Genomic DNA, 27262 nt, shown 5'->3' with positions numbered 1-27262 from the left:
GACAGGCAGACTCATGAGCAGACACAATAACACCATGGACAGACAGAGGGAACACAGAGAAGTGGGAGCAGGCAGGCAAAGAACAGAAACCTAACAAATGGCAAAATCACAACAGAATACACACTCGGAATGAACAAAAGCATAAGGAAACACAAAACACTGAGTCCTCAGACTCAGGACCATGACAGTATTAACGCAATAATCAAGGTAAACTTTATAAAATAAATGTAACATCATCCCTGTGTCCACAACATAAATCAAAGCTTAAAAGAATGTGCAAATAACTCACATATATCCATGTCCTTCATAAGGGCCTCAAAAAGACCTAAAAGCTCCTCAAATTTCATTAAAGATAAAAGACTGTCAATAATTTACTGAATTTTACTTGCATGAGGGCAGCGCTGTGATTAGCACTGTTGCATCATAGTGCACCACAGCAAGACCTGAGTTCGACTCCATGATCTAAGTTTGCATGTCCTCCACGTGTTTGTCTGAGTTTCTTCCAGGTATTCCGACTTCCTCCCAGAGTCCAAAAATATACAGTTAGTGGTGTTCGGTTAATTGTGGATTCTAAATTGCCCATAGACATTGATGTGAGGTTTGAGTGTGAATGATTGTCTGTCTCTCTTTGTTAACCCTGTATGAGGCCGGCGCCTGTCCAGGGCTTTCCCACCTGTTGCCCTATAGTAGCTGGGATAGGCTCCAGTGCCCCCCACGACCCTGATCAGGATAAGTGGAGGTCGATGGATGGATGCATGGATGAGAAACATGAGCATGACACTGATTTAGAAAACTCTAGTTAAAAAATGCCATTTTTGTGATTATTTTGTTGATCTGCCTTATTTGAAACCAAAACACAGCACATCAGCACAAACGCCTCATACCAGCTTTGAAGCACGGTAGGGGAGGGGTGATGATTTAGGCTCGTTTTGCCATCACAGGCCTGTTCACTTTGCAGTCATTGAGTCTAACATTAAGTCCTCCTCATACTGGAGCTGAAGGTGGTTGTAAATTTGGCTTGAATACTTCTTTTGTTATATTTATCATTTTTCAGTCAACTGTTCTATTTTTATACATCTTATTGTATATATTTTTAACATTGTGTACATACAATATATCTGTAATTTTAAAACTGACTTTTTTATTGTTAATGCCTACTCAATTTCATTTCTCCTTGTTTCATTTTTTTTATTGTCAAGAACCATCATCTAATACTGTACTATTAAAAAACAATACAAATTAAAATTTTGATTCATTTGCAAAATTAAATACGTTCTATACTTAATCTCTGTTGAAAATACTTTACCTTCTAATACAATGCTGCACTATAATTACTTCCCTAACTATGCCTGCCTGCCGTTTGTGTCGTAAAGGCTCCCAATCACTACTGAAAATGATAGCGATATAATCCACATTTTCCGACATGTTTTGGGGTGATTTAGGGGCGTTGTCAAGCCGACAGCTCGCTGATTCTGATGTTTCGGCGGGTCTGCGCTTTGTGTTTACGCCCTTTTTGTACTGATTCTAAAGCTGTAGTTTTATCTCTCTCCAAACAATATTGACCGAACCAGCAGCAAAAGAAGATCCAAACTAAGCTTCACATAAACATCGTCATGGATTCACTCTGACTTTTGCTGTTTTGCTTCCACCACAATAAAAATCACACTTCATGCACATCTCTCTCTCTCTCTCTCTCTCTCTCTCTCTCTCTCTCTCTCTCTCTCTCTCTCTCTCTCTCTCTCTCTCTCTCTCTCTCTCTCTCTCTCTCTCTCTCTCTCTCTCTCTCTCTCTCTCTCTCTCTCTCTCTGTCTGTCTGTACTTCACGAACAGTTTCCCGTCTAAAAATCTGTTTTCTGCATTATTCGCTTGCTTGTTACGCACAAGTCTACCGTTGTTTACAGCGCTGTCGGCCAATGTTTTTTTTTTTTCCTTTTACTTACTTCCGAAAAGAAAACCTAATTTCTGCTGTTCAATAGGCTTCTGAACAAATTTAGACTTTTTTAAATTATTCAAAATGCAAAACGCTTAGCTGTGTCTCTAATAAAACCGCTGTAACTTCAGAGGTAATGTTCATATGTTGATTAATGGTTTTCTTTCGTTTTTGATGTACTGCAGAATATTTTTATAAAATCCAGGCCAGGAAAATCACCTTTATGTTTTTCTGTGTTTTATCTTCAGCTACTTTGACACAAAGGCATCTGCTGTGATGCTCACACCTTTGATAAAGTCTGGAAAGTGTCAGCTTCCTTTTTATAGATACAAAAATATGTAAATGTACTGATCTGAATTATAATATTTTTGACTGTCTGAGGCAAAGTTTCCCAGATTCAAATCAAATCGAATCAAATCGAATCGTGGATCAAATCGATTCAGGACCTTGTGAATCGGAATCGAATCAATTCTAGAAATCAGTGACGACCCAGCCCTAGTTGTCATTATGATGCCCATCTCTATTTACAAGCTATTCATTTGAGAGCAACTGGAAAACAGTTACCTGGAAAGAAAGCCAATGAGAGAGAAGAGAGTGAACCAAAAATTGGACATTTGGGTGCTGGACAATAATAGCAAAAATGCTCTAAAGAGGTGAGGGAACATGTAGAACTTAATGATCATTCTTTGTAGACTTTGTCAGATATATATTGCACATAGTCACAGTTATGAAAAAGGCCCCATATGACTATATGACTGCTGCAACCCTAACTTGGATAAGTGTTTGAAAAACTCATTCAAACTCATCTGAAGTTTTTACTAGATACTCCTATGGTACCAGTTTGAAACCCCTACATCACCTCTTCACAAAGTTGGGTGTCCACATCTGCTCGGCTGGGTTATGACAACACACAGTTTGTAATTTTTGTTGTCAGCAAAATTAGCAGCAAAAAGACTAAAACAATCTCTCAAATTCCAAGAAAGTTGGGTTATTAGTTATCACGGTTACTCATTGCTAAGACAGCATCAGACAAAGCCTGAAATGAGGTCAAAAACCTCCCCTTTCTGTTCCTGAGTTGTGGGATAAAATAACCTCCAGAAGAGGGTTTTAGCCGGAAATTACTACATCACCACCCTTTGCCTATAAAATGTCATTATTTCATCATTTTATTCTGTTAGACAAGCCTGTGAAATTTTGTCGTATGAATTCTTGAATTGTGCCCAAAAACTCATTTTTGAGAGGTCACAGTGTCTCTAAGTAGACAAGCATGCCAGATGTAATGAAATTCCCTTCAGGCATCCAAAACCATGGCAAGTACAAGAATGAGACAGTCTGCTGGACGGACAGAAAATACCTCTAATGGTTGTCACCACTGCAGAGTAATCAAATGTAATGAAGCTGCTTTAAAGGTAAAATGGTATTTTTGCTTATGTACAGTGCCTGTACACAAAACAATATTTAATCACCAAGCACCTGATTACTTCGCCAATCATAAGACCAAATAAAAGTGAGTGGTTAATAATTTGTCGGACCAATAATAAAGCTTTTTTAACATTTCACATTAGCAGCTTCTTTATTTTTCATATACCTTCATCAGATCAACACATAGTGTGTTTGACAACAGCAAACTTTTATGCTGGTAACTGATAAAACTGTAATAGGCTTCAGCTCTGCTCTTGAAAAGTGCATGGGAACCAGTCGTAAAGCAAAGTAGAGAAGCTTCAGCATGAGAACGTCTAAGTGCTTGAGTGGCTGACAAAAAACGCAGACACACACACACTTGAATGAATCCCTATCAAAGTCTGTAGTGCCTTGAAGATAGCTGTTCACACAGGCTCCCTATTGAGCTTTAAAGAAACGTCGCGTTTTGAACTGGTAAAAAGAAAAAAAACCCCAGATGTGACAAGTAAACAAGGGCATCTAAGAAGAGTTGATGCTATAATTTATAAACCACAATTTGTGTTAAATGTTTAAAAAAAAACTAGGGGAGGCACAAAATTAAAGCTGTGTTCAGTTTTTCATTATAACCTCCTCTGTGTCGAATGTCAACAACAAATTCCACTTCCTTTGTATTCAGTCTGGCGCGCTGCAGGATGTCATGGGGTCTGAAAACTTTCTGAAGGCATTTTACTTCTACTTTTAGAAGACAGATAATCTCTATTTTAAAGTCATGAAAATTGATTTTCACTCTGAAGCTATAGAATAATCCACGTCTGGGGAGCCAACTTCAACAAAGTTAGACTAAACGTATTAAGATCAGCAACCACGAGTGGCTGCCAGAAATTAATGTAAATGAGAGGCATGCTCTTACCGAGACCTTTGCTCAATTCATATTAGGAAACAGAGCTGGTGGAGAGAAAGCTTTGCGAGAATCTTTGAATAAGGACATGGGAGCATGAAGGATGTCTACATGTTGAAGAATTGAAAATTACACCCTATGTAAAGATTAGTCTACAGTTGCACCACCAAGAATGCTAAAAAGATTCAGCTATATACAGAGCGTAAATTCTTGCTGCTATTTTTATCCTGTAAAAGGAAAGGCAAGCCATTTAAACAGAAAAATAGAATGTATGGCTGGGCATGTCGGGGTAAATGGAGTAAATTACGGTGGACAGAGGGAGATGAAAGGTGTGCGGAAAGGAGATAACATCAAGAAAAGCAGCGTGGGGGAAAGAAAACAGCCTTGTATTTTTTCTGTGTTAAACTGGGCGTGAGACCGGGAGTTAGCAGCACTGAAAAAGTGAGTTATGGTTTGTGGTTTTCACTCAGCGCTAACATCTCAGTAGAGCTCTCAATAAGGAGGAACAGACAAAATAGACCCTTCAGAATGTAAGAGGCCATGCTGGTGCCTCACAGCCGGAGAGGACAGGCAGGGAAAAAATAAAACAACTACCAAGTGGGATGTCGAGTGTGAGCTGTTAACTGAAAATTATTGTCATTGGTGACAATGGCTGTCAAACACACTCTGCCTCAATTTCCTTTTCTTATTGTTGACAGCAAACTTAAACAAATTCAATCCATCCAGCAGCAGTCCCACCACTTGTAATACTTCTGTTGTTGTACAGATAATGTAAATGAAAGTGCTTAGGTATGCTGGTGGACATTGTTTCCTTTGGGAACTGCCTAAGTCTGCCTTATGTTCCCTGATTTCATGCTAATCTGACCTAAGAGCTGCTTACTAGTTTTTTAGTTATCATATAGATAACTTCTCTTGCAAAACGAGCTGCTGCTTTAAGAAAAGTTTATATACACTGTGTGATGTGGACCTTTTACACAATGCTCTTATATTTAACATTCAGTTAAAGTAAAAAAATAAATAAATAAATAAGAGCCTACTGGTTTATTGATGACATCCATTTTTCACTTATAAATCCAGACTCATGGCCCAGTATCTATTACAGAGGAGATTTTCAATCATCTCTGAGACATACAGTCCTCCATCCAACAACTCCATATCACAACATCAATAACACAAAAAATGAAAGCACACAGGAAGGACAAAAGTAGCAGAAGTAGCTTCAAGCACTTTCAACACTTTGTTTACCTCTAGGCTTACTGCTGGTTTGTGTAGCTTTATTATGACTTTTGTCTTCTCCACAGAAAGTAACAAAGTTAAAGAACCAACAACACCACAAACATGAACAAGAGTGGCACATATTGGCTGCTGTTCGACACACTTTTAACAAATGACACAAGGAGTAATACCGATAGGTTACAAATTCAGCACCATGCCAGGACTGTAAGCATTACGTACAATAGGTGCTGTTTTTTTTATCTTGCAATAATATAAATGCAACATAAGTCAGAGCAAAGCCTGTGAGCTAAAGTGCTGCACATCACATGGCTCACTCGCCTCACATCATATAGGAAGGCACACCCTCCCCATTTCACGATCTGTTTAACCCTCTCAGGCTTAAATTAAACTTTTTGTTGCTAATGCACAACCAAGTCCTGCAGTGGTACTTCTGAGTAAAAAAACCTCATAAAATATCTATGTGGGACAATCAGGTTGTTAGTTTTTAACTGTTGCAAATTGGCAACGCCTGCCTTGAGAGGGTTAAACATTTTAAAACACACAGCTACAAAGTGCTTCAAAGTTTGGATAAAGCCACATTTTAAAGACGAGAAACACTCAGAGAGCGCAGCCCGCTGCCAGGGCAGCTCACTCTCTGGGACTTATTTACTTTTAAGGGACATTACTGTATTTTCCATATATTTATTTTGGGGGTTTTTTTACTTTAAGAAGTTTGTGGTGCAGTAAAAGTTAACACATTTGGGTCAACTTCAAAGAAAGGCAGATGTGAAATGCAAACATGAGATCGGAGGTCAAATGCACTTTATGCCATACTTTTAATATGTTGAAAATAAACACCAGACTTGACACGAATCTACACCTCTACAGAGTTTTATCAAAATTCAATAAAAACCTTTAAAGCTATCGTGGTTACAGACAGATTGATTCTACCAAAAACCTCGTCTGCTTGGTTCCAACATACAGACACACAGTCAAGCACACGGCCTCACATTCATTCCTACATACTCACGTCAACACAGATTAGAAACCACTGATTCAGGCGTCCTGGCTTAGGAAGGCTGTTCGCAAGTTTAAAAGCTGCAACCTCGTGGCTTCCTCCGGATTTACAATAAAGAGCGTGGAACAGTTAAAAGACCCTGATCAGATGATCCGAGAGGCCAACTGCTGGTTTGAGGTCTCAGCATGTTGGCCTTTATATTTTATTAATAACACTTTAAAATAAATTCTGAATTTCACTGGAAACCAGTGAAGGTAACCAAGAATGAAAGCACCGGCTAGGTTTTGTCATAATGTTACTTTTAGGTTTAATATTTAAATGCGATGGCGCGATATGGCAGCCTCGCTTCTGTCAGTCTGCCCCAGGGCAGCTGTGGCTACAACTGTAGCTTGCCTCCACCAGTGTGTGAATGTGAGAGTGAATGAATAGTGGCATTGTAAAGCACTTTGGGTGCCTTGAAAAGCGCTATATAAATCCAATCCATTATTATTATTTCACTGAAATGCATTTTGACTGGCCAGAATACATCATGGAAATATACATGGTTTATATACTTTTTAAAAAGGTAAAGAATTTGTGTATTTACCACAACCCAAAAGGTCAAATGTAAAAGTATTTTTAAATACCCTCTGCTGCCTTTACTTAGTTACACCCATCAGGGCCATTAAAGTTTAATGTCTCTGTATCTTATCTAGTAGTGTGCCTGTTTGGCCCGATAATGAGTTTATACTGGCTGTATCATAGCAATTTATAATTTGCTCTGATATAACTCAATAGTCTGCAGTGTTGCTTACTATTAGTGTTCATTATTCTGAATAATAACCTCCATCCATCCATCCATCCATTCGCTTCCGCTTATCCTTTTCAGGGTCGCGGGGGGCGCTGGAGCCTATCCCAGCTGTCATAGGGCGAGAGGCGGGGTACACCCTAGACAGGTCGCCAGTCTGTCGCAGGGCCAACACATAGGGACAGACAACCATTCGCACTCACATTCACTCGCACATTCACACCTAGTGGTAATTTGGATTATCCAATTAACCTATCCCCACAAGTTGCATGTCTTTGGACGGTGGGAGGAAGCCGGAGTACCCGGAGGGAACCCACGCAAACACAGGGAGAACATGCAAACTCCACACAGAAAGATCCCGGCCTGATGGTGGAATTGAACTCAGGACCTTCTTGCTGTGCGGCAACAGTGCTAACCACCGTGCCACCGTCCTGCCACTGAATAATAACCTTTTCCCTTTATTTTTGAAACATAGTTTTGCTATCCTTCACCTTGATTTACCCAAGACGTCCCATTTTTTCTTCTGATATCAAGCAACATCTTGTTTCCTTGCAGGAGAAAGATTATAATCAGACACTCAAGAAACACCTTGCACGTTACCTGTATTCAGCATAATACTGAGTATTTAGTGCTTTGCTTCTTGGCTCTTTTTTCTTTTTGCGGGGCTGGAGAAAAGTGTGCTATAAGAACATAGAGCTGAAAACTGCAGGAATAAAATATACTAGGGGAACAAAGCTGCACCAGCTGAAATCTGGGAAAAAAGAAACGAAAAGCTGTAGTGAAGGAACATAAAACTGAGGGAAAATTGGTAGAGTGAATTTAGAACAGAGCAGCGCATACAAGCACACACACACAGAGCTGCAGGCGGCAGTACAATGCAGCCTTGTTACATACACCTTCAGTACAGCCAGTGTTCAGGGCAATTATCCAGGGAGCAGCCACACCTAAGCCCACAAGTCGATCACAGAGCTAGAGTTGGGCAAACATCACCAACTGTGACTATTAAAGAAAGTGCTCAGCACCTCCTCTCCCAAACACATTTTCACAGCTCCAGTCGGAGCTAGGTGCCATGTGCGCCGTAAAGCAGTGAGGGAAATGCAGACAGCGAGAAATGTCAGATTGAAAATTCTAAATGGAGAGAGCAGCTTTGGTCTTGGACACTTTTTGCAGGCTAAACGTAAACAGTGGGGTGGCAGCTGCCAACTGTCCAGAGCCATCAGTTCATCAGTTTAGCCATGCTGGAGCTGATGGAATGTGTGAGGACACATTGGGGAAAGGAAGCTGCTTCCTTCGTTTAACCGTGTGCACATCCTGGAATATGTTATGGTAGTCTGACTGACTGTCACTGTGAGATGGGTAAAAGCAGGAGATTCCATGAGCAGCAGTCGGCTGCATAAAGAATGTAAGCATAACTTTTTTTTTTTCCTTTTTTCTAAAAGGGAAAAAGTGCCCAAAACATGCCGATAGATTTACTGATTGCTCAGTGTAATTTACTGAGGTTCTGTTTAATATGTGTATGTTTGTTCTAAAGTTTGTCTTATCTCTTGTTTTTGTTACCACATTTACAAACTTGAATTATGCATTTTGGCAATCAGCCTGATGTGATTCATATTATACTCATTATTTTTCATTAACACTGAAAAAAAAACGCACCCTCACTGGCCACTTTGTTACGTACTCCAGTTCGACTGCTCATTGAAGCAAACACCTAATCAGCCAATCACATGGCAGCAACTCAGTCATTTAGGCATCTTGACATGGTCAAGATGACCTATGAAGGTCTAAATCAGGGGTCTCGAACTCCAGGCCTCGAGGGCCGGTGTCCTGCAGGTTTTAGATGTGTCCTTGATCCAACAGAGCTGATTTAAATGGCTAAATTACCTCCTCAACATGTCTTGAAGTTCTCCAGAGGCCTGGTAATGAACTAATCATTTGAATCAGGTGTGTTGACCCAGGGTGAGATCTAAAATCTGCAGGACACCGGCCCTCGAGGCCTGGAGTTCGAGACCCCTGGTCTAAATCAAGCGTCAGAATGAGGAAGAAAGGTGGTGAAAAGGTGGTACGATTGTTCATGCCAGGTGGGCTCATCTGATTGTTTCATAAACGACATACCTTCTTAGATTTTCTCACACAATCTCTGTAGAGTGAATGATCGGAAAAAGAGAAAATATCCAGTGAGCTGCGACAGAAGCTACAATTCAAACAAGCTCACAGAAGTTGCATCTCAACATCTACAGCATTCAGATGGTAGGGTCAGAATTTGGCATAAACCATGTAAGAGCATGGATCTATCCTGCTTTGTATCAACTGTTTAGGCTGGTGGTCGTGTAATGATGTGGGGAACAATGTATTGGCACACTTTAAGTCGTTTAGTACCAACTGAGCATCGTTTAAACGCCACAGCTTATCTAAGCACTATTGCTGACCATCTCCATCCCTTTATGACCACAGTGTACCATCATGGATAGCTGCTTCCAGCAGGATATGTCAAAGCTCAAATCATCTCAAACTGGTTTCATGAACATGAAAATGAATTCACTGTAGTCAAATGGCCTCCGCAGTCACCAGATTTCAGTCCAATAGACCTTTGAGATGTGTACAGGAGAGTGTCAACCTGGTACTGGAAACAAGTATCTAATTAAGTGGGTAGTGAGTGCAGTGTTTGCATTTTGGATTTAAGTTAGGTGCTGGAATGATTATCAGAAGAGGACAGGACAAAAGCATCACATTAGGTTCTTCACAATATTGTCAGGGACGGCTATGTGGCAGCAGAGTAGGACCAAAATGCAGGACTCGAAAATGAAGCTGTTGAACAAGGCTTCGTGTGATCTGTGTTTTGGCGAAGGAATTGGCTGGAAAGATTCAGCACATTCACGGGGCTTCATCACACCGTCACTAGTGCTAAACTTACATTAACAAAACACAACATACGAAAATAACTCAGGTGAGGAAAAACCAGGAACTAGACTATAAGAAGGAAACTGAACACAACAAAGAACAGAGGGAGACTCAGACAATATGACACACCAAGTAATTAAGGGGGTGGGAAACACCAGGGAGCACAGCTGAACAGAATCTGACTGACGAAACAAGAAGAAGCCAAACAGAACATAGAAGATACTATTGAGACAGAGGTAGTACAAAAAATGAAAACTAAATATCACATACCCTAATGTTTCCACAGACTGGAAAAAAAGGGAAACTCAGTCATGAGGAAATAATATTCTACTGAAAGGATGAGATATAGAGCTAGAACATAAATCATATCTCTAAACCCAAAGGAAAAAAATCGTGAGCTCACAGAAAGCTTGACCATGGCAGATACAGCCAGATACAGGTCAGCTTGTGCTGCTTTTGAATAGCATTATGCTGCATTTTGTGTTTCTAATATTCCATCCTTGACATTTATATCAGTTGTCAGTTATATCAGGAGAAATAACTGAAAAGCCAGTCAATGTCAACAAACTGCAGCCTCCGAGCATGCGCACAGTATGCATGAACACTTTGGTCAATTCATTTTGAATATGATAGCCTTCGTAAAGGTAACATTGCTGTTTACAGAGGTGCACCTACTGGAATAACTGGCAGCTGCATGGGTGCATATTACAGTGTTTAATCTGTTTTGTTTTGTTTTTAAAGATGTGGGCAGTAGTTTAAAGGTCTGCGTAACACTAACTAGCAACTCCAAAAGGAAGAAAATGACCTTCAGATCCCTGTTTGTTTAGCACAGCAGCTCTATAAAGAGTGGGAGTTTTTTCTAGCACAGATTTTTCCTATTTAAAAGTCCTATAGCTGCATTGGATTGTGGTCACAACAACAGTGTGGCATCTGTTTGTGCGCATACAACTGGTTTTCTCACTCTATAATAATGTTTATTTACATGTGTGACTTTTTGGCACACATGTAAATATGTTTTTTTTCCAACAGTAAGAATAACACAAGATGGGCCCAGAGGTAAAAGATTATCTCCTGTTTTAGACCAGATTTCCAGAAGCAATTTAACTCAATCTCAGTTGAGATTAATGTTTAATGTGCCACATGAATACTGGGGCAGCTTCATATGGGAGGATTTAAGACCTCTGCTAACCTAACATAAGGGTTGTATTGTATGGCAGAGAATTCCTCTGCACTTTGCCAGACCAGCCACAACTTTGAGAAGTTAGCGAGGCCTTAAGTTCCTCTAACCCCACATGGAGAAAAAAAGGAAAACTAATGGGAGGGGATAGCTTCAGGAATGGTTGGTATTTCGAAATGTTGTTCTTCTCCACAAGTTTATTTTTGTCTCTTTCATCGAGACCCAGGAAACCCTTTCTCTGCCAATCAGAGAGCTCCATCCCCAAACATCCCCAGATATCCACAGTCACAACATACAGGACAGCTAGTATGGACAGTGGCTCACAAGTATTAAAAACAGACAGGCCAGTGTTAGAAAGAGTTTTTTTTCCCCTTATTGGTGATGAGTGAGCTCAAGTATGATTAATCTAATCCCACCTTTAAGTAAACGGAGTGCAACGTTCATTAAACAATTCGCACAAGATAAACGGCACCAGGATACGGTTATCACCTCTAAGTAGACAACCTCAGCCCATGAAAGCTTTATATTTATCAACGTTAAATCTCTGTAACAAGGTCACTGACATCTCTGTTGGAGCTAGAAAATCGACGGAACATAGAAAGTAGCAGAGAAGAGGAGAAGTTAGAAGTAAGAGCCTAATAGTTATGACAAGAAAAGTGACTTACCGCTCACTTCTCTCACGGCTGTCTCTCTTCTTTACTCAGTCTATGACAAAACTTCTCAAATCGGTCCCTTAACCGCACTCGGTCTCGCCCTCTCTCCCTCTCCCTCTTTACATGGACGCACATGTGACAGCCGCCGAGCAGCGAAATGGCGACATCTAGTGTTCACTAGCGCTACAGCACTGAAAATCAATAATCATCTTTTGTGGAGCGGAGCGCCCCCTGACAATTTCCACAGGTTATTTATGGGCTAATTTAGTCTGACACAGTGGGTGATTTCAAAGAAGCATCCGATCAATACAAATAACTACATAAAGTAAAGACATTTTTTTGTCCACGCACAAACATATTGATGGTTTCCAAGCTAATACTTGATTTAAAAAAAACAACAACTAACACTGATATTTCCATCACATACCTGCAAAACACTGATTTTCAGAGCTCACAGTGTTTTGATAAATATATATTTGTCCAGCAAATCAAAAGAAATGTAAAGAGTCTGTGCCTTGCAATACATTTTCAGCATAACTATGTCTGCTAACTATTTAACCGTTTCTCAAGCTTGGCAGTAATTTCCCATTAAAATTCATCCATACTTAAATAAAAATGTCAGATGTCACATTTCAAAATATCTAGCAGTTATGCTGACATTTCACTAGTGACGCCAGTAATAAGGACACAGAAGGGAGGTTTTTGGCTCAACATCACTGACTTCCAAGGTGTAGAAGAGCTGGGGTGTAAAGAGGCCGAAGCTCTGGTAAAATAAAGAACAGTAATTAATGAAGCTGTTTTTACACTACCAGTGTCCCTGATGCTAGAAGAGAGGTCATAAGGACACATCACCAGGAAACCTTGAATAAATTTTGCTCTATTCCCATGTGAACTTTGACCTCCTGGTGGCAAAAGTCAGAAGATCTCCAACATCAGTAGGAGTCAACCTGTACAGACCATCTGCACCACAGGCTCCAAGTGCTCAGCACTATCAGCAGACCGAAGGCTACTCCACCTGTGGGGTTCAAATATTTGATGTACTTTTTCTTTTCTAAAGTGCTGACAAATTGAATGATGGCAGCACAAGCTGAATGACATGGTTGAGAGATTGTGATTAAGTGTGCTGAAAGCTTAAAAATGCTCAAACAAAACTAGAAAACATGCTGTCTGCTCTTGTGGAAAAAGTGTTGTATATTTCAAAGTCAAGTATGTAAGATGCCCTCAAATACTGATGGGATCCATTTTTGATGAGTACGACGAGTAGATTTTGCTACACTTTAAGAAATTGGACACGTGTTCTCAGTAGATCTCACACACAGTGTAGATGAAAAATTTGCATGCAAGCTCTATAAAGATTGATCCTTTATTCCTTCAGCCCTGCAGTCATTGGAAAAAGAAAGCTTTCACAGAACTCTATGCAGCCTTATGAAACTAAGTACACACCATGATTCAGTAGCTTGCAAAACCACCTTTAGTGGCAATAGCTTGAAGTAACCATTTTTTCTATGACTTCATCAGTCTCTCTCATTGCTGTGAAGAAAATTTGGCCCAGTCTTCTTTGCAGTGTAGGGAGTTCTAGACTTTGACTGGGCCATTGCAAAATGTTTCTTTTTTAGACATTCTGCTATACTTTGGTATACAGATAAATTCAGGGTTGACTCAATAATTGCAAAGTGTTCATATCCTCTAAGAAGCCCAAACCATCACCCCTCCACCGTTGTGGTATTTTGTGTTTTTGCCTACATGCTGTGTTTGTTTTGCGTCAGATGTGCCACTGTGCATTATGGCCAAACATCTCCACTTTCATCTCGTCTGTCCAAAGCACATTTTTCCAGAAGAGTTGGGGTTTGGCTCAGATGCATCTTTGCAAACAGAAGGTGTGCTGCCATGTTCTTCTTAGAGAGAATAAGCTTTGTCCTGGTAGCCTTTCCAAACAAACCATACATGTTTGGCTTTCCTCCAATCATATTGTCATGAAAGTTAATGTTTAACATGCTAACTGAGGCCTTTAAAAGTCTATATAAAGTCCAGTGAATACATTTTTTCTTTTCAACATGAATGTATGTCCAGCAAGGACTTTACCGGAGGTAAAACACAAAAGTTACATCCTAAATGAAAAAATGTAAACTTTATTTGCCCTTGGGGTAGCCATTGTTCAATAAATATGCTCAATGTATTTTATTTGTGGTTTGTGGTTTGATATCACATGTCAACTGTGAGGTACCCCAGAATATAAATCTTCCAGTCAAGCAGCCCTACAGGCTATTAAATATAAGCGACAATATTATTGCTCTGCTAGAACCTGGGGATTGACGTGCTACTTTTGAATACAGACAGATTTGCTGAAAGGCAGGAAGGGTAATCACACCAAATGTAATGGTTTCTAAAATGAAATTGTTCCCATATTACTGCAAATCAGACTGAGATACAGGTGGCTGTTACTGGAGGGCTCAAAGATTTGTCAGCAGCAGGTGGCCCAGCGGAGTTACAGAAGTAATCAAGCAATCAAAATCACATAAGGCCATGGCATATTGTTAAAGTGCAGAGCAGACTCTCTTGCCATAGTGTAATTAAATATTCAGAAGGTTAGACTTTTCATCTAATATTCCATAATTCACACAGTAGTTTAAATGTTACTGCACAGTGGGTAAAAAGTTCAAGTCTGTAAGTGAATTTTTTCAATACGCTTTATTGCACCAAAGTGCTATAAAGCCGCAAATAAATGAATAACGATTTAGAATATGGGAACCCGTAGAAACGGTTATGCTAGCTATTTATAAGTCCCCCATAACTGTGCATCATCTTATATGCTCCTTATAATGCAAAATAGAGAGGATTAATATGTGTTGTCCTAAAGAAACTCTCTGGATGTACAGATGCATCCAGATACAAAGTGAATAGCAAGTCTCAACAATACTTCCACCAGTCATTTGACCGGTATGAATCTGTAGACATACCTATGTGGAATGAAACTTAAAGCGACCGTTTTTATTGCTGGGAAGATTTTTTATAAGAAACAAAGTTGATAAAAAAAACAAAAAACAAAACAAAACCAAAACCTCAAAAATGAAAACTAGAAGCTAACAACTAAGAAACACAAGGAAAACAAACCAGAACAGGAACTTTGAACTAGAATTAAGCCAGGACCACGAAGGGTGAAAACTAGTGATGGCCCGCTTGAAGCTGACGCTCCGGAGCGTGTGTCGAAAAAAACAACACACTGGTTCAGAAGCACTGTGTCGAGGCTTGCTTCGTTTGGCAAAAGTCACGTGACCAGTGACGTCCGAAGCTTCATTACGCACGTAACTGCTTCGGTACCTGATTCAAACGGATATAAGGAAGTGAATCATCCACGGGATTCGTGGAGTGTGTTGATGGTGACAGAGAGCGAAGAGGTGATCATTCCACTGACAGATATGGAGCCAGCGAGGAAGAGAGGACGTTCTGGCGTGTGGGAATATTTTGAGTTGATTTTGCTCAATTCATTTTATCTGCCGAAGTGAAAAACTTGAAATGTCCAAAATCATGTTTTCATAATGGAAATATCATTACAGCATATGACTTTAGGAACACTTCCATGTGAATTAAAGCTAATGAAGACTACAACAATGTATTTGACACTATACGTACATTACATTGCTACAGTTTAGAAAATCATTTTGTTTATTGTTTTTAGGTGATAGTCTGCAGGACCCAGGAATACCTGCATATCTACCAGCTTGCAGTGTAGTTCCTGCACTCCACAGCCTCTTCTGTTCCATGCAAGTGGATTTTCTCCAGGGCAGGAGAAACTATTTCTAAGAAAAGAAACAGACTCAGCCAGCGCACAGTAACACTAATCCTCTTTTTAAATGTAAATAACAAAAGGGCTACCTGACATAGAGCATGTTTTTACTTTGCAAGTTCTTGATTAGGGGTGGGTTTTGATTATCGCCTTTCTGATTACAATCCATGCTAAATTGAATAAAGTGATATTGATTCATTAAAATCCCGTGTCGATTTGTAAATTAACGTTATTATGCCTGAAACGCCAGCATCTCAGGTTAAACCTCACAACATGTCGTCAAACACCATACAGCTAAAACAGTAACTGGGAGCAGGTTTACGGATTCTGCATACAAACGTGAACACAGAGCGCGGACCCGACGCGTCAGAGTCAGATTTTGATGTGTCGGCGGGTCCGCGCTGTGTTTGCCTCTTTTTTTTCGCTGGCTTCTGCAGCTGCAGGTTTCATAACTCTCTGTTTACATCTCTAATTAAGTCTCACATGTGTCAGCTTTCTTTTAATAGATACGAAATTATGGATATATACTGTTAAATGATCAGAATTGTAATATTTCTGACTGAGGCAAAACTTTCCAGATTCCAATCAAATTGAATCGGATCCTGTATCGAATCAAAAATGATTCTACAAATCAGTGACGATGCAGCCGTACTCAGCTTCCTAAGCATTTTCCCTTTCCAGTTCACAATCAATCCCACCCCTAGGTCAAAAATATGTATAGGACAATTGGCCTCATCTAATATTTTGTATGAACCTGTCCAGCTGTCCAGTGATTAAACGACAAGTAGATGGAGGCAGGACTTCACAGCAGGGGCATACTCCATAATGTGCTGTGCATTCTCATATGTATATTATATATATTGCTCACTTATTGTATTTACCAACATCAAGGAGTTATGAGCAAAGAAAGGCCACACCATAGTGCATGTTTAAATAGGGAAAGTTTATTGATCAAAATGTATTACGCAAATACGCATTACATTTTTTTCAGCCCCCCAATCGAGAAAACAAAACCAATTACATGTTCAAAGCAACGGAACGGTGGCCCAATATCAGAGAGAACTCCACTCTTGAGTGAGCAGTGATAATTGAGCAGTCCGTTTTATTTTGCAGATTCAAGCTGCTCTTCAAAATTTTCACCACCAGATGTCACCGGAGAGGACTGTGTTGAAAAGCTTCGAGTAATGATCCGTTTTTCAATACAAGCTTCAGTGCTTCGGAAAGCTTCATTTGGCCATCACTAGGGACAGGAGTAACAAATTACGACATGAGACACGACTGACTGGTGCAGCAAGAAAATAAACATGAAGACAGAACTAAACCTATACTAACTAAACCTACATGAGGGGCAAAGGAACAAAACCCAAGAACTATAAATCACAAAGCAAAGAAGAATTAGAGAAATACAGAACTATAAGCCAAAAGACTAGTAATGATAAACCATGATGAACTCAAATATTAATAATAACACAGAACACAATACAGTGGGTCACCGACCCAGGACTGTGACAATATTCTTTTAATCATTGGTATGGGAGCAAAAACACCAAAAAGAAATACAACACAAGGTATAGAATTTCTTCAACAATGGTGGAGGTAGTCATAGATTTTAAATAAACAAAAGTACTAATATTGCTACACAAAAATACAACATCACAAGATGATGTTGTGCATTAAAGTGTAATTAAGTAAGTTTATGGAGATTAAATAAATAGCTATCAAAAGTACACACTGGTCTGAAAACAGGCTCCTATATTTGGGAGGTTGTTTTTTTTTAACTTTACCACAGGTCGAGCCAGTGCAACAGATTGCGAAAGATATAAGAAGTATCTGAGCTCTCCACCACTGAATGAGAAGTATTTTTTTATATTTGGTGTTGTTGTTCAGCACTTTGGTCAGCCTTGTTGTTTTTAAAAGTACTTTATAAATAAAGCACTGGTATAGTATAGTAAGTAAGGAATAATATAATGAATTGCCCGACTGGTTTCCATTTTTAAAATAAACTGTAGACAGACGTTATAAGTGAACTTTTTTTCTGCGCACTTCCTCTAACAGGTCTCTGCGCGCCCCGGATGACGCCTTCCTCTTTTACGCCGCGCGCTCCCGTCCTCTTACGCTGGGCGCTGTGACATTCCTCCCGGTCTCACGTGTTTTGTGTGTATAAAAGGGTCCCAGTCTCGCCTCATTATGTCTAGCGGGTCACCAGACAAACGGCGAAAGATGGAGTCGGCGCTGAACCAGCTGAAGAAGCACACTGTGGTGGTGGCAGACACGGGAGACTTCAACGGTAAAACCCGTTTTATCCCATGCTAACGTTAGCTGGTTAGCATGCTAACTAAGTGACAAGGAAGGATCCAGCGTTGAAGTGAATGACCGCGGCGGTGTCGATGTCATGAAGTGGGTGTGAGCATCGAAGTGACTGTGTTTAGTTAGCCAGCTAACGTTAGCTATATAACTGTTTCATGTCAGTTGGAAATTAGTTTTCCGGTTAACTACTGAAGTAGATGATCCTATTACTGGTTATTAACGTTACTTAACAGTATCTACGTACTATTAGCTGCACTAGCAAACAATGCAAACTGAATAATAGCACCTCTCTCTTTTAGTCTAATAAAAATGTTGTTATCTTTATATAATAGAGTATGTGTGCGGTGTGAGCGCAAAATTGATTAGGCAAACCAAAGTTGCAGACTACTGTGTGCACACTGCCTGTGTAAGTGGTTGTAAAATCAGACTATCCTTCCTCGTTTGTCCAGTTCTTGTAACAGAGGTAAAGCTCATGTTTCTCAATAGGTCAGAATGAGGAACAGGGCTGGAAAAATATTAGATTTACACTGTGATGCAAAACCAGATGGTTCGTCGTGCACCGCCTGCGCAGTCAGGATGACACGACAGAACTGGACTCATGTTGCCAGGCATGACTCTGGAAAGCTGATACTCCCAGATCCGTATACTTTTTATTTCTTTAGCCTTTTGCTGAACTATAAACTTAGTTTATTGCCTGTAATTTAAACAAATATGTTTGTGAATGCCTCCATAATAAGAATGGGCATAACAAAAATGCTGTGCAATACAGTCCAGTCCATTTATGTTAAAATTAGAGTTTTACCAAAAATTGGTCTGTGGTGAGAACATTAAGAAGGCTTTGGCTTTAAGTATATATTAATCTGATTATCACCAGTTATTCATAGTTGTCTGTACTTTTAGATTTAATTGTACTTGGAGAAGTATGTATTTTTCCTAGTACAGTTTGCAGATGCTTTACAGCAGGAGTGTCACGTTTCACTGGTCTGTTGAGGCGACAGTTGTGATTTGATGCTATTTAAGTGAAATTGAATCGAAATGGTCTGACCCACTTTAAGATCAAAGTAGGCTGTATGTGGCCCATGCTATGAAATGGGTTTGACATCCCTGCTTTACAGGAAGAATAATGTAACCCAGCAGTTTGTACTAGCAGGAGTAAAAAAGTTGAAGAGCAAGAATTTTTCAGAAAGAAGCAGATACTTTTTGTGATCAGCTGTCTCTGTCACTCAATGCTGATATACACATGTTAATCTTAACTGCTTTGAATACCTCTGTCACTACCACCATCAATAAAAAAACAAAGATGTTTTGCAGAGGGTTGCGATAAGAGAAGTGGTCAGTCGAGATTTGCCCAACAGCTCATCTGTCTTTTATGAAATGCATTTCTCGTCTTTCACCTGTTGCAAGTTTAGACATGCGTGTTGCAAGACCAGGTCAAGCAGAAACATGTTTGCTTTCACATGAAGACATGGTGAAACACAGTTAACCAACACAGTTTTGCTTAATTTAATGAAGTGAGGGGATAAAAAGTTCTCAGCAGTGGACTAAAAGTTAGTGGAGGTTGCTCTTATGAAATTTGGCTACTTAACTAATTAGCCGGCTTGAATATTGACGTTTTAAAGGAAAACGTGCATTTTGTTAGGGTTTCTTATTGAACAAAGACTCAAAAGTTTACATAAGAAATATGTGATTTGTCTACCAGGATCAATACAGACTTTGAGTTGACATTGAGATCAAGGCAGTAATGTTTATGTATTTGCAGGTAGGTTATGGATATATGTTTAGTATACAAACGTGTCTTTATGCACACAACGTTTTAACTGACCAGTCAAATTAAACTCATTCACTGATTTAAAACAATGTTTTTATTTTCTTATCCTGTGGGTAATTAGATGTGATCTCCTGTGCTTTTAAATGTCCCTCACCTACCAAGTCATGCAAGTGCCATCATCAGTTTATTTGTAGGAACTCTGAAGTATAGTGTGTGTAAATGTAATTACACTGGCACATATACACAGTCTTGTTTATGATCAAATTTATGTCGAAACTTCACTGTATTTTACTTGCTTAAACACCTTTGGCAGTGGAAGTTTTTTGGATTCCTTTTTTTTTTTTTTTTTTTTTTTTTTATGTCAAACCTTAAGTATTGGGTATGTTGCCATAATCAGCAGTACTTGAGCAGTTGATGACGAGTGTCCAGTTCAGACCTGCTGACCTGTAGAAGGAGGGGGTTGAGAGATAACGTGCAACAGGACAGACACAGCCGATGTTCTGTGGATGAAGAGTTGGCAGCTCTGACTGAACCATGCTGCTACTATTCAGTGCTGACATAAAACCCCTGTGGTGTGTGAAAAGGCCCCACCACTCATGCATTTCAAATAAAATTTCTGTCCTGTGAACTGCAACAGGTTGTTTTCTTTAAGGCCTGTAGACTGGGGCATACATTTATTATATACCTTGTGAGTTAATGTTTTGCATCAAAGACATTAGGTTCTTTTAATTTAACTTTTTTGGAATTGTAGTAAGTTGATGTTGAATATTAATTATTAGATTAGGTTTGCACAACAGCCCTGCAGTATATTGGTAACCTGTCCAGGGTGTACTCTGCTTGGCCTGGTACAATTTAATAAAGTCTTATTCAATGTAGAATATAAAAATAACAAAAATCAGTTTTCTCTTTTTTTTTTTTCTTTTTGGAGACTGTACATGTTTGCACAGTAGATGGCACCATCTTCTACCTGCAGGTAGCAGTATGTTGATTCAGCATGAGTGAGTTATTTTCTTGTTCTGTCAGTTCTTTTAGTCCTCTTTAACACTGATATGAATTTTAGTTGAAAATAAGGAAGATCTAAACTAGTTGTTTAGTGGGATAACCAGTCTTAACTGTGCTATTGACACACACGAATACACGTGTCCTTGTTGCAATACACTGTGTCTTTGTTGGCAGGTCCTAGCTGTTACTCCTGATGGCCTAGCTTGGAAGTTAAAATATAAATTTGTATGGCAGGTTTGGGTATTTTTAATATAGATCTGATGTGTGGAAAGGCTGGTGTTTATATAAGGTAATACATTTATTATTAAGCACAGCAGCCAAGAGTTTCTTGTCCTTCTGTTTTGCCCCATATGATCCTGAGAACATTTCCAGGTAAAATGTTTCCATAGGCCTTTAGTTTTAATTATACGTTGTAAGCTAAGGTGGTGGAATATTTAAAATTATGTTTTTTGCTTCATGTAGTATTTAGCAAACTTTATTACCATTAGATATGTATTGGCCATCAGTGGTACAGTTTGCAGGTAAGTTGGTGGATACTTTCAGTTGCATCATTATTTCCCCAGGGGTCGCCACAGTAGATGGAGCCACATGTTGATTTCGAACAGATTTAAAAAACAAACAAACAAACAAACACAAAATGAAAACACCACATGCTCTTCCTGACACAACTTTGATTTATCGAGGTTTGGGACCAACACCAGTACAGTAGGTTGTGCTCTCCATCCTCAGGCTATATTTTTGGGTCACCTTCTGACCTCAAACCAGGGCTCTTTCATGTGTTAGATGAATGTGTTAACCACTGTACCACAAAGGCATTGCTTTTAGTCACTCAGCAGCAGTCTTTAAAGGGCTACCAATTAGCATAGCATTATTTCAGAAGGGGCTGCGTCTGAAACACCATCCCCCCTGTGGTCAATGCTGTGTTTGTTTTGTTATGTTTCATCTGTAATTTATTATTGCAGATTAAACATATTTAAACACATGGTTGGTACTTCTCTGTACTCCTGCTTTAATCTAGCCTGGCTAACGGGGTGTTTATGTGACTGAACTGTTTTGATCTGTGTTCCAATACGGCAGCCATTGATGAATACAAGCCTCAAGATGCAACCACCAACCCATCTCTTATCCTGGCTGCTGCTAAGATGCCAGCCTACCAGCAGCTAGTGGATCAGGCCATCAAGTATGGCATGGCCAAGGGCGGGTAAGTACAGTGCACAAATGGGTCAAACACACTGTGGCTAAACTGTCCTTTAGTTAAATAGATGTTGGACTACACTGGGGGATATTTTGTGCCTCTTAGATGTCTGCACATTACACAGCTCGTCTGTGGAAGCTCTCAGGACATTCCTTAATTTACAGCAGTGAATCCAATAAAATGTGCATCTTTTCTGCTTAAACCTGATATCTGATGGATTTTTTTTTTCTTTAATATGTTGTCGATTCATGTGGCATGGAGTTTAATTAGACATTACACACCTTAGTATTTAAAAACACCTTTCGTGCCTCTTGGAAAATATGATGGGTGATAGGAAGCGCGTTTGTCTTGTTTTCCCAAAGCTACATGGTAAACTGAAACACTGTGTGAACAGAACATGTTAAAGACATAGTAAACACCTAGACCAGTAGTCTATGATTTTACTAATGTGGACTTCTCAGCCATTGTGTAATGTGTTCTAAAATTAAACAATTTGAAGAAATGTTGATTGGTTTTCTGACTTGTTGTCATTGTAACTGAAACGTGGAGATGGTCAGCCTTTTTGTCTCTGTCTCCATTAAGATCCGAAGAGGAGCAGGTAGCAAACACCATGGACAAGCTGTTTGTGAGTTTTGGGCTTGAGATCCTCAAGAAGGTCCCAGGCAGAGTCTCAACTGAAGTGGATGCCAGGTACATGCAAACCTATAACAAAGTGCTATTAATGACACAAGATGTGAAATGTTTACTGGTTTGAGCTTTTCAAATCTACACAGTAGACAAAGAGAAACTTTAAGCAATGAGGCAAATTTCAGAGGAGTTTCAGATAAGATGCCATTCTTGCACAAAAAACCTTTTATTAGAGGGCAGCACATAAGTGTTTCCTAATATATTAGTGTCATTCAGAGCATTAGGGAACATTTAAGAGCCTGAAATTTGAGATTTTTAACCACTTGTTTTTTTTAACCAGCAGCTAAGTTGTGTTATTGATAATAAACAACTGGTAGAAGCTAATTAACTTTCTCTGAGAAATACAAATTGATTTAGCAAACTCTTATCATTTATGTGTTCTCTGTAAAACCAATGGGGGGGAAAAGTACCTGAATGATTGAGCTACAGAATATGGCATTTATAGCAATCTCTTAAAAGCTGTTTAGCATTTAACTTGTTGTCACAGGAAACACAGTCGCCAAACAAATAAAGCAAAGAATACTTGCTCTTAGATTTTAAAATGCCAAACAGCTGTGTTGGTTCTCATTTATGTCACAGGCTGTCTTTTGACAAAGATGAAATGGTTGCAAAAGCCCTGAAGCTCATTGCGCTTTATGAAGAGGCAGGCATTAGCAAGGAACGCGTACTCATCAAGCTGTCATCAACATGGGAAGGAATCCAAGCTGGGAAGTGAGTATGAAGTGTGCTATACTCTCGGATGCTGCACTTGCGTATGTGTGAGTGAGTGTATTTCATTTTGAAAGCATAAAGTCTTCTAGAGAAGGAGCAGCTTTTTTTTTTTTTTTTTTTTTTCTTTTTTTCAGTCCTATTACTGATAAAGAGACCCCAACATATATGAGCCCTTTAACTGACCTCAGATTAAGCACTGCTTTCCAATATTTGTTAAATGAATTATAGCAAACATGTAATGGAACATCAAAACACGTTCGCATAAAATCACAGCCGGTGTATTTCACTGGTTAGTCACGTCTGTGTTTACTTCTCCCCACAAACAGGGGCACATGCAGCATGAGTGCAATAACAGCTACTCAACAAGTGTGAAACCCAGCAAACAAACCACTATTTGCTGTTAAATCATCACATTTTGTTGTAAACCAGTGTAAAAAAGAACATGATGTAGCTTTTTACCCTGACAACATGGCTGCTCATATCTGGTGCGACAGTACCCACAGGCTAGAAAACAAAGTGAAAGAAAGAAACCCCTCAGAAGTCAGTGGGCTAAAGAACAACATGTTAGTGTTTTCATGATGAGCTTGAGCTTGGCCCTTTGAGATGATGTTTGAAACGGGAGCTGGTATAACATTGTGTGTAACTTATTTCTGTTATTAATGTGTTCTAAATAAATGTTTTTGTTTGTTTTGCTTGTTTGTTCAGGGAGCTTGAGGAGAAGCATGGTGTTCACTGCAACATGACGCTGCTGTTCTCTTTCGCTCAAGCCGTAGCCTGTGCCGAAGCAAAGGTAACACTTATATCGCCCTTCGTTGGACGCATCCTTGACTGGTATAAGGAGAATACAGATCGCAAAAGCTACGAGCCACATGAAGATCCAGGTAAAAACACTGCAGTTATCAGACGATATTGTCAATCACCAGTTTATTTGATACACATGGCTAAAACGGACTTGCAGTAAATCTTGTGTTTTACTTTATCCATTGACTGTATCATTCTGTGGTTGCTTGTGTTAGAAACGCAACAGCATCACAAAGCTATTCAGTGAAAAGAAATGTTTAATCACAACTCTGCTCGTCAGATGAGAACGGTTTGATTTGTGGATGGGTGTGCATCATATCCCTTTTTTCTGCATTATTGTATTCTCACAGTTTAAAAACAGAGCTAATAGAGATAATTTGTTTAAAAAGAGGTGTAATTAAAATAAATGAAACTTCATCGAAGCTTCTGCAAGTGGATTACAAATTACTGAAGAAAATGGTCAGAGACACAGCAGCTCACTTATAATGCATGTGTTCAGTGTTGCTTTAGCTTTGTGGCAGTGCCAGATGATATGCAGTTAGGGAAAAGCATTTATACAGGCTTTAGTAAGTTGATGAGACATCGATTAAATTATAACTTCTACAGTGACACTGTGTGACAGCTTACCTGTCTGAGGTAAAGAATGTGATTTGATGTTTGGATCGATCACCTCTGGGATAATTAATTAATGTAATTACAGTTTCTGATGTTGCAGGTGTATTGCGTGGCAGTATTGTGTAATATAATAATGAGTCAGCCATGTAGCTGAAAATTGGATTGATTGACACCATTACCTTAAAAATCAAACTGCTACAACAGTTGTATCTTGATCAATTGGTGACCTCTTCTTCTTTGGTTGTGTATTTCTTCTTCTCAGGTGTGGTGAGTGTGACCAAGATTTACAACTACTACAAGAAGTTTGGCTATAGCACTGTTGTGATGGGGGCCTCCTTTAGAAACACAGGGGAAGTGAAAGCCCTCACAGGCTGTGACCTGCTCACAATCTCCCCCGGTCTGCTGGCAGAGCTCAGCCAGGATCACAGTGCTGTCACGGAGATGCTCAGTGTGGAGAAAGGTAGTGCTCTCTGACTTTAAAAAGATGCAGAATATTGCTCTCTGAAGTATTTTTGCCAGTTTTGTGTTAATTATGTTAGGGTGGATTAAAAAATGAGAACTTGGTCTACCCTAGATTATTGTGGTTTGAAGCTTTTAACTGGATTTTACCAAAAACATATTTTCATTTAGTTTTAAAATCATTTCTGGCTAGAGTACATTCTGTGCTACTGATGAGAACAATGTGGTTCTCACACCTGTTTAATTTACATGTAACAACAAAAACGTGTGTGCAAGACATTTCCTTGTCAACAGAAAGGGCGTTTGCTCTAAACTCTAAACTAAACTCTAGTACCACAGTCACCTTATCTAAAAACTAAACAGACCTAAAAATGCACTTTGGGTTTTTTTGGACCAGTCACAAGTCTGCCACACATCCCATCTTTTCTGGAGAGTTTCACCTAACCATTTAAAACAGATTAAAAGATCAGAAGCACAAGCACAAGCTTTCTATTGCTCTGTACAAGTAGGACTTGTTTAATTATCTTCTGGTTTATGTTTCCCCAAAACCTAGGGACACTTTCCCTAATGCAGAGAAGAGTATTCTAGATGCATCAGGACAGCTTTTGATTGAAATCTGTAAGCAGCCTTTCTCTGCTGCCACATTGAACCTGATGTTTTTGATTTTTGCAGCCAAGGCCTGTGATCTGGAGAAGGTCCACCTGGATGAGAAGACTTTCCGCTGGGAGCACAACGAGGACCGCATGGGTGTGGAGAAACTGTCTGACGGCATCCGCAAGTTTGCTGCTGACGCCGTGAAGCTGGAGACCATGATCAAAGTAAGATTGTTTGATTAAACAAATATTACACATTCATTATGCTGTCTGCCTAAGCTATCTCCAAGTTATCCTTTTTCTTGATTTTATTTATTTATTTATTTATTTATTTTTCCTCTCTGAAGGAGAAAATTCTGAGTGTGAAGAACGGGCAGTAATTGAAACACATGTGGTGTGTCATGCCCTGTGACAAGAGGTATGAGGAATTGGGGACCAAGGCAGTTAAGAAGGTTAACTCCTTCTTAAAAGATCCAAAGCAACGGTGGGCCTTCCCCTCCTCATCTGATCAAACTCCAGAGATCCTTCTCCCAAATGAAAACCTTTCCTCTCGTGGGCTGGTACTGACCAACAAGCTTGTTTATAAAATTGTCTGATTATTAACAGAAATTTTTACCTGAAAGGAAAAATAAACAGCTTCATTGAAAAGATGTTATGAGGCTTAACCAAGTCTCTGTGAATGATGTCATGTGACTACTAGAAGGGAACATGGATGCTTTTTTTTTTTGTTGTTTTTTGGCAAGACAGGACCATAGTTTTGGCACTAACTTTATTTTTTATTTTTTTGCCCTTGACCATGTAACAATTACATTTCTACCAATCATTCCTCCTAATGTTTGATCTTTCAATAAAAAAGCATCTCAGTCTTCAGAGTTGTGTTATTTTGTGTGTTTGTTGTGTTATTTTTTATTTTTGGTTTTTCTCTTGCTGTATTTAATATAAAAGACTGCAGCAGGTGTCATATATACGGGGAAGGCGTACCTCATGCAGGGCACAATAATCAGAGCTTAGTCACTTCAGTTACGCTTCTCTTGGCATGCAGTAATTTTCATGTTTTCTTTAGAAGCTCTGGTTGAACCAGTTCAACTTCATTCTGTCGTTGCTCAAATTTAGTTTGCTTACATCTCAGCGCTCAAGACTGTATAGAAAGAGAATGGAGGCTGTAAGCTCCTAAGTTGGACTTTTGAAAATGAAGAGCTGACGACTGATTACGGTAAAAAAATATATCTGTTCCTTGTCTGACATTTTCATTTCAGAGTGCGCGTTTTCTATATCTGGCTTTTATTCTGTGGAGGTTTTCAGGGCAGAACTGCCTGAGTAATTGACTGGAGTTTCAGTTGTTATTCACCAACATTTAGAAACC

General features: G+C 39.4%; 2 protein-coding genes across 2 annotated transcripts in view; one reads left to right on the top strand and one right to left on the bottom strand.

Moving 5' to 3' along the window:
* Window positions 1–12014, bottom strand: part of tspan4a (tetraspanin 4a) — a 180753-nt gene extending 168739 nt beyond the window's left edge. Inside the window, exon 1 of the mRNA XM_085357304.1 lies at window positions 11990–12014. The gene's annotated coding sequence lies outside the window, so the exon portion shown is untranslated. The remainder of the gene's footprint in view (window positions 1–11989) is intronic.
* A 5853-nt stretch (window positions 12015–17867) lies between these two features.
* taldo1 (transaldolase 1) lies at window positions 17868–26757 on the top strand. Its single transcript, XM_085357287.1, has 8 exons — window positions 17868–18048; window positions 21916–22039; window positions 22616–22723; window positions 23300–23431; window positions 24137–24312; window positions 25110–25307; window positions 25979–26124; window positions 26247–26757. The coding sequence occupies exons 1-8, from the start codon at window positions 17949–17951 to the stop codon at window positions 26277–26279; spliced, it is 1017 nt and encodes a 338-aa protein (XP_085213413.1). The 5' UTR covers window positions 17868–17948; the 3' UTR covers window positions 26280–26757.
* Window positions 26758–27262: the final 505 nt, after the last annotated feature.

Source organism: Diplotaxodon limnothrissa, linkage group LG1 (assembly GCF_057381915.1).
Source record: "Diplotaxodon limnothrissa isolate DT_005_m linkage group LG1, D_limnothrissa_male_GT1.1, whole genome shotgun sequence".
Lineage (NCBI taxonomy): Eukaryota > Metazoa > Chordata > Actinopteri > Cichliformes > Cichlidae > Diplotaxodon > Diplotaxodon limnothrissa.
The sequence above is the reverse complement of the archived record's forward strand: the minus strand, read 5'-3'. Positions and strand labels throughout refer to the sequence as shown.

What these genes read in the sequence shown, in the direction of transcription:
- taldo1 (XM_085357287.1), top strand. Translation starts at nt 17,949, where the DNA reads ATGTCTAGCGGGTCACCAGACAAACGGCGAAAGATGGAGTCGGCGCTG. An exon ending in AGACACGGGAGACTTCAACG is followed by an intron (nt 18,049 to 21,915) that starts GTAAAACCCGTT and finishes CCAATACGGCAG; the next exon opens with CCATTGATGAATACAAGCCT. An exon ending in AGCTGGAGACCATGATCAAA is followed by an intron (nt 26,125 to 26,246) that starts GTAAGATTGTTT and finishes TCCTCTCTGAAG; the next exon opens with GAGAAAATTCTGAGTGTGAA.